Raw genomic sequence first — 7,858 nt, 5'->3', positions numbered from 1 at the left:
CCCTTTCTACCATTTTGTCTACCTACAAGCTACAATGGAGCATTGTCCTAAATTATAAAAAGTTAAATATATCAAAAGTACTTTGAAAAAACTAAAGAAGTTATATAATCACTTGTTTTATCATCTGTTCTCCATTGATGCAGAATACCAATCATATCCCCTTTTTTGAGGTGAGCAGAATAGATTGGATTGCCATAGATAGTATTCCAACCCAGTTTGTGGACTGTGCCCTCTGTTTCTAAGAAGAAAAGAAGAAGAGGAGTTTGGATTTGATATCCCACTTTATCACTACCCAAAGGAGTCTCAAAGCAGCTAACATTCTCCGTTCCCTTCCCCCCCCCCCCACAACAAACACTCTGTGATGTGAGTGGGGCTGAGAGTTTTCAAAGAAGTGTGACCAGCCCAAAGTCACCCAGCAGCTGCATGTAGAGGAGCAGAGGCGTGAACCCGGTTCACCAGATTATGAGTCTACCACACTTAACCACTACACCACTCTGGCTCATCTAATCCAAATGATGTAATAAGATCTAGTTAGAGTTATCTAGTTCTTCTCCTTATTAGCTGTGCCCTACTGTTCAGCTCAGGCCTCAGCAGAATAATGTAACATTTGGGGGAAAAGATGCAGCCAAGTAAGCCAGCAGTGGAGGCCAAGATGGAGAATATCTCCACAGCCACCATGTATTTCCCTTTGGTGCTCAGGTACGTCGGAACAAAGGACAACCAAACACTGCAGAACATCAACATGCTGAAGGTGATGAACTTGGCTTCATTGAATGTGTCTGGCAGCTTCCTTGCCAGGAAGGCCATGATGAAGCTGATGGTAGCCAGAAGTCCAAGGTAGCCCAAGACAAGATAGAACATGAGGACAGAGCCTTCATTGCATTCTGCTACAATTTCTTCTGGCAGCGAATGCATGTCCCAATCTGGAAATGGAGGAGACATTGCCAGCCACGTGGCACAAATGGCAGCTTGAACGAAGAAGGAGGAAATGACAGTGGAGTTGGTCACCCTTTTCCCCACCCACTTCCTCATGTTGGAGCCTGGCTTGGTGGCCATGAAAGCCATAACCACAGTGATGGTTTTGGCCAAGACGCAAGAGACAGCCACTGAAAAGATCATTCCAAAAGAGGACTGTCGGAAAAGGCAGGACATCTTCTTAGGCTGCCCAATGAAAGGAAAAGAGCAGAGGAAGCAGAGCAGGAGGGAAAGAAGGAGAATGTAGGTGAGGTCCCGGTTGTTGGCTTTGACTATGGGGGTATCTTTGTGCTTAATAAAAATTCCAATCACCATAGCGGTAATTAAGGAGAAAGAAAGAGTAACCAAAGTTAAACTGATCCCTAAAGGCTCTTCATAGGACAGAAAACTTATTGACTTGGCAATGCATTTATCTTTTTCCTTGCCTGGATATTGTTTTTCTGGGCATTTGAAACAGTCATCCATATCTGAAAAAACAAACAAACCAGTAGTTACCATTTTACTGAAAACACATGTATCAATTGCAGACAATGGCCACAACCGTCTTTTAGTTTGGAGCTAGGTCATATTGCCATCTCTCCGGTCAGTTCTAATTGAGAACTGCAAAAATATATATATTATATTATTACCTATTTATGCTGCTCTTTATTATTATTCTTAGAATAATTATTTTTATTAGGAACATTTTAGTGGGTTTTAATAATAATAATAATAATAATAATAATAATAATAATAATAATAATAATAATAATTTATTTGTACCCCGCCCATGCTTGCATTAGCTCTAAATCTTCTGTAAAAAATCATAAAAGCATACTCTCTTTCTCTCTCTCTGTTTGTGTGTGTGTGTGTGTGCGTTGTGTTGTGTGTGTGTGTGTGTGTGCCATTTATCCAAAGATTCCAGGGAGGTATAAAACATTAAGAACACCACATGGCCATATAAATGAAATGTAATCTTTCTTCCATTGTGCATCGTTTTGCATTCAAACTACCATCCATTTTTGTTAGCTCTGTCCTAGAAGGGGGCTCCTTCTTCTTACCCCCCCTTGATCGCTTAAACCTCCCATTTCTAGGATCTCCCAGCTTGTCCCTTCCCCAGACTGCTCTCCAGTGCCCCACCACCAGGATCCAGGGTCTAAAGTCTTCTTGCTCCTCCTCCTCCCTCCTCCTCCTCCTCCTCCTCCTCCTTCTTCCTCTTCCTCTTCCTCTTCTTCGCTTTCCTTGGGGAGCTCTTGGGCAGGTGTTGCCCACTGCTCTTTCTAATCCAGCCAGTCCCTGACATACAACATCAAAATGAAAGCCCAGCCACTTATCTGGCTTCTGCATTTTGGACCAATTGAAGTTTTCATTTTAATACTCAAAGCTGGAATACACTGCATCATGTCACTTACCCTGTTGATCTGAAATCTTCCCTTCCGGGCATGGACCACAATCGAAGCAACAGAACTTTTCTCCTTCCTTTGCTTTCTTCTGATTCCCAGCATGGCAAGAATGAGTACACACAGAAAGGGGAACCACCTATCCATAGAAAAGGAATGAGGGGGAGAAGAAATAATGATTTAAAAACCAGCTAACTATACATTGAAATACAATGATTTGACATTGAAGAAAAGGCACAGAAAAGGCAACCATCTGCCAGTCTTTCAGTGAGCATGTCAAACAGTATTGTTACAAAGGTTGGCTGCCTTCCCCTCTCTCTCCCAAGCAGTGGCAAAACCCCATGGGGTCCCAGGCACTCACCCTGGGTCTATGTTCCTTTGGAGAATTGAAGATGTGGCGGAGACTGTTGTGGCTTTAAGAAATATGGTTTATTCACCTATTCACACCTTCAGTCTGCATGCAGGGAGTCCACATCTTACAGCATGGTCAATACAAGATGGGCTTTTACCCCACAGCAATGCAGCTTTGGAGTCCAAGGCATCTTTGCAGCAAGGCTTGCAACCAGCCTCCCCCAAACATGGATCTCTGCTCTTCTTCCTGCTTCATCTTCCCAGCTACCCTTGCTTGAAAACTCCCTTTCCTGTCCCCTCAAACACCCCCCATCACCTTGGTAACATATGACTCCCCAGGCCAAAGGATTCCTCTCCGATGGCCCATCAACACCTTTTGTCATGTTAAGAGGTTTGCTCTTCACTTAGCTGGTTTTCATAAGCCAGCCCAAGGATTCCCTTTCTGGTACAGCTCTGCAGCTTGTACATTCATCCATATCCCAATTAAACTATATTCTAGCATATATTAATTCCTAGGATTTAGGGGGGGTCCCCCACTTAAATGAAAACAGTATGTGTGCAGTCAATTGCTTGACTGATCAGAAGTTGAAGACCAGATAAAAATTATGACCATTTCTACTGAGTGCTTCATAGAAACTTGATGGCCAACTATTGGTGTATAGTTCAGGTTTGGACCATGAAGAAATGATATCTGGCCAAAAATTATTAAGGCCTAGACAATATTTACCACTTTACAGTAAACATAAAACTGCTTTCAATTGATGGGAAGAGCAGAAATATTCAGTATCTCAAATTTACATTTTGATGTTTTTAAAAATCTGACATAAACAGAGCCTAATTACCCATGGCACAATAAATTGCTGTGTAAGGTTAGTTTCTGATCCTCAGAACATCTGCCCTGATAACGATATTATAGCCCAAGAGAATGCCCTGTGATCCACACCTGGTTAAACCGCCTATGCCATACAATCCTATCTTCACTGATAAGGAATTTGTGTCCTTCATTGGGATCCACCCTTCCAATCTTCACTTGAACAAAGGAGTTGTTGGGGAACATGACCATGTTCATGATGTCAAATCCAGCTCCCATTTCCCTCTTGTCATTAAAAGTTACCGGTTCTCCAGCTGAGTTGTTAAATGAAATGTCTTGAAGAAATGGGTGGAGCTAGTTAGCAGAGAAAAATTAATTCAAAAGTATATACTTAAAATAATAATAATAATAATAATAATAATAATAATAATAATAATAATAATAATTTAGACTGTCCATTTTTTATGAAGATGCAAGAAATTTGCACGTGTAGAGTACGGAAAAAGTATAGATTCTCTTCCTCCTCTCTCTTTCTCTGCGCCATCAATTATCTAAGTGGAAAACAGAAACCTCAAACTTTGTCTACTTTATTTGTACTCTTCAGTACTTAACTGTGATACCCTTTCTATGATAGCCTTAAGCTGAAAAGAAAAACAACTTTACAATTTGTCGTAAAACAAAAGTGATGCAGCAAACAAAACAGGAGACATCAGCAAAGATCAGAGCAAATCTAAAACCATTTTGACTTTGAGTCCCGGAAGACCTGCTCCTTGTCTTTGCAGACCTTTTCCTATCAGGCCTTGGATGGCAGGGTCCCAATTGACTCCAGCTACAAAAGCATACCTCCAACATTACTCCGATGAAAATACAGATGTCCTCTCCGACATTTCTCCAATGAAAATAGGGACATCCTAAGGAAAAACTGGACCTTCTGGGATCAAATCAGAAACCGGGACGGCTTCTGTAAATGTGGGACTGTGCCTAGAAAATAGGGACACCTGGAGCATCTGCAACAGCTGAGGCTGCTGAAGAGGCCTGAGACCATATTGGCTGCCTCTTAGTGCTGCTGCTTCTTCTTCTTCTTCTTCTTCTTCTTCTTCTTCTTCTTCTTCTTCTTCTTCTTCTTCTTCTTCTTCTCCTCCTCCTCCTCCTCCTCCTCCTCCTCCTCCTCCTCCTCCTCCTCCTCCTTCTTCTTCTTTGGTGATCACTCGTTGCTGAGTAAGATTGACTTCCATAAACACGGTTTTAACAATGAGTCCGTAAGTGACGTGGAGGCCAATTCTAGATCCACACGTCCTTCCACAGTGGGGATATTGGTTTCTGGATGGGAGTTGATCACGGTGTGGATTTGCCAAGTGTTCCTTCCTCTTAGCACATTTCTCCCTTTTGTCCTGAGTTTGGGCATCCTCAAAGCCCATGAAACCTTTGGTAAAGGCTGTTCTCCAAATGGAGCACTCAGAGGCCAATTTTCCCCAGTTGTCAGTGTTTATACCACATTTTTTAAAGAATTGCCTTGAGAGAGTCTTTAAACCTCTTTGGTTGATCACCAGCATAACGCTTTCCATTTTTAAGTTCAGAATAGAGTAGTTTTCATTGTGCAGTCTCTTAGTGTAGTCCTAGGTCATTGCGCCTGAGCTTCCACAACTGCTGCCTAACATGAACCAACATTGCAAGGATTGGCAGCAACAGCAGGATACGTGTTCTAGGCTCATGCTAATATTTTATTCTTGTTAACTTTGCTCCTTTCAATGTACACTCTACACTTGACCTCCTTTGTACTGTTTTCTTCTGAAATCATTAAGGTAATATTTTGGTTTCCTATTAATCTGTTGCTTTTAATGTATACTTTTGTTCTGGATTGCTTTATTTGATGTTTGAACATTTGGTAGAGACAAAAATGGTCATGCCTGCAGGCCAGGAGATTTGATAGATGATAGATAGATAGATAGATAGATAGATAGATAGATAGATAGATGATAGATGATTAGATAGATAGATGATAGAGAAAGATGATAGAGAAAGATGATAGATGATAGATAGATAGATATAGATGAGTTGCTTGACAAAGAAAACAACAATGCCAAAGTGGTTTATAAAAAAACAACAACTTCATAATGGAGACATTTCATTTTGGAGACATTACCTGCCAAGGCTGGAGATCTTGAAATTTAATTCTTTTACCCCTTGTATTTTCTCTCTGACTGAATCTAGATGAGTGCATGGCATGCAAAGCATGAGCCACAGAATAGACAGCATTGTAGATACCATAGCTGTGGCCAGTCATGTGCATTTCAAAAACAGCCCCTGGAAGTCTCTCCAGCTTCTCCTCTCCAGTACATGTTCTATCAACATTTGCTGTTACTTCAGGATTTGGAAATGAACAGTTGAATGCTTGCTCCCAGAACTCCTTGAGGAAACCATCTCCTTGTGACCAATGAAGCCTTACATTCTGAAGATATGTCTGGAACCCTAAAGGTTCTTCTGAGTGAATTGCAAAGGATATTGTGCCTTCAAACATTTCAAAATCCCAACCCCTTATGATGCCAGTTACGGAAAAATCAATCTGGGCTGTCATGATCCACACCTTTCCAACTGAAGTGTTTTCCTTATATTCAGGAACAACAAAAAACATGAAGGTGATCAGCCACATTACAGTCATTGTTTCACCATATATAATAAATGTTCTCGCTTTCATATCCATGAAAGGCTTGTAAATATTTTGGGCCTGATCATTAAGAACTTCAAGGCCGTGGAAATTGCCTTGGTTTGGGATTCTTTCTGAAAAAGCTGTGCATATTCCATTTTGAGAAAGCAACGGCTCCAGGGTCTGCAAGAAATGGTCTCCGCTTTCATCATCCACAGCAAGAAGCCCAATCCAGGTCCATCTGAAATGCTGCAGTAACCAGATGATCCCTCTATATTGATGGGTCTCATTTGCAACCATGCTATAAAAGGAACGGGCCCGTGTTGTGACACTTTGCTCTGGAGCAAATGACCCATACGTGAGCTAAAAGGGAATGCACAGCTGCTTTAGAGATGTTTTAAGTCAAACCATTATGTGAGCTCCTTTTTTATGTAATCAAAATTTGGGGAGGCAAAATACCAATCAATATTTACAGCTCTGGTTAACATGAGTTTGCTTCAAATTTGGGAGTATAATGCAATGCCTGGGAAACACAAATGGAAAATAAATCTGCCAGACATCCCCAGGGAAATTCCAGTTTATTTGTTTTATTTATAGTATCTATAATGGCCAGCGAATGACATAGTTGTCTCAGTAATATAAAAAGATGAGAAACGGTAATAAAAATGTTATAACAATTGTAGCATATACATTCACTGCAGAGAGAATAAAATCCAAATTCACAGTATAAGTAAAATATAAAATTGCATGTTTATCATGCTGGGAGAAGAAAAAGTTTCTCACCTAGAAGTTCCACTGCTGAAAAGAACATAAAAAACAAAAAAGGGCAGCTGTCTCCTTTCTCTGTAGAGGTCATTCTATAGAAGAGGTGCCACCACCAAGAAGGACCACCCCCTGGTCAACACCTACCTCTCTTCATCTAGTGGGTGGGGGGCACTCAGAAAAGTCCTATGACAGGGATAAGTGGGAGAATGCCATCTTCTACAAAATCTGTCCCCCACCTGTTTGAAGCCAGTTTCCATTTCATTGGGTTTTTCAAGCATTATACTTTTATTTTCTAAACAGTCATATTTCTCTGTCTGTGTCAGCTGCACAATCTCCCCATGAATACCAATAAAATATTGTATTGCATGCTTGATTTTGTGAATGACCCAGTTCATTGTGCAAGGATCTTACCTGTGGGATCTTGTAGAGATTTAAGATGTCGGCCATATGAAAGGAGATATCAGAGGCGAGTCCCCCAATAATGGCTATTAGGTTTTTCTGCGTTCCACATGCATAGTTGGGGAGAAACGTTTGTGATTTGAAGAGCAGGTCCAGAATGGTGCGATAGGCCATCCTCTCAATGTAGTAACTGTCATAGATGTGGAATCCAAGTGTGGCATTGGGCAAGACCTTGGGATTCTCATTTATCGTTTTTATAGCAAACACCAAGGCCAGGACATGCTGATAGAACTTGGTCACCATTCTGCAAAGAAAACCATAAATTCTTTCACAACTAAATTCTACGTTGAGGGTGAAAAATTTTATCACAGCACTAGACCCTGGTATAATGCGATGAGCTTTGACCATCATTTTATTAAAGAAGACAAACAGTCACAGTGGCTGCAAATAAAGGAAGGAGAGGAGGAAATCAGTATCCATTGCGTTTTCTTGTAAAACCAATTGCAGTTGTTAACAGTCATCAACAGGTTTACC

General features: G+C 41.0%; 1 protein-coding gene across 1 annotated transcript; it reads right to left on the bottom strand.

The window, feature by feature from the left end:
* Positions 1-524: 524 nt before the first annotated feature.
* Positions 525-7,627, bottom strand: LOC117059346 (vomeronasal type-2 receptor 26-like). Its single transcript, XM_033171008.1, has 4 exons — positions 7,337-7,627; positions 3,649-3,870; positions 2,367-2,493; positions 525-1,442 (listed from the first exon to the last, which is right to left on the bottom strand). The coding sequence occupies exons 1-4, from the start codon at positions 7,625-7,627 to the stop codon at positions 538-540; spliced, it is 1,545 nt and encodes a 514-aa protein (XP_033026899.1). The 3' UTR covers positions 525-537.
* Between the last annotated feature and the right edge of the window lie 231 nt (positions 7,628-7,858).

The sequence above is a fragment of the Lacerta agilis genome, chromosome 14, assembly GCF_009819535.1.
Source record: "Lacerta agilis isolate rLacAgi1 chromosome 14, rLacAgi1.pri, whole genome shotgun sequence".
Classification (NCBI taxonomy): Eukaryota; Metazoa; Chordata; class Lepidosauria; order Squamata; family Lacertidae; genus Lacerta; species Lacerta agilis.
This window is presented reverse-complemented; position numbering and strand designations above follow the sequence as displayed.

Bases quoted from the DNA above. Each gene is read 5' to 3' on its own strand.
- LOC117059346 (XM_033171008.1), bottom strand. From the start codon at position 7,627: ATGGTGACCAAGTTCTATCAGCATGTCCTGGCCTTGGTGTTTGCTATA. The intron at 2,494-3,648 runs GTGTGGATCACA...TTCTATGGATAG, and splicing joins GGCATAGGCGGTTTAACCAG to GTGGTTCCCCTTTCTGTGTG. The intron at 1,443-2,366 runs GTAAGTGACATG...TTGTTTTTTCAG, and splicing joins GAAGATTTCAGATCAACAGG to ATATGGATGACTGTTTCAAA.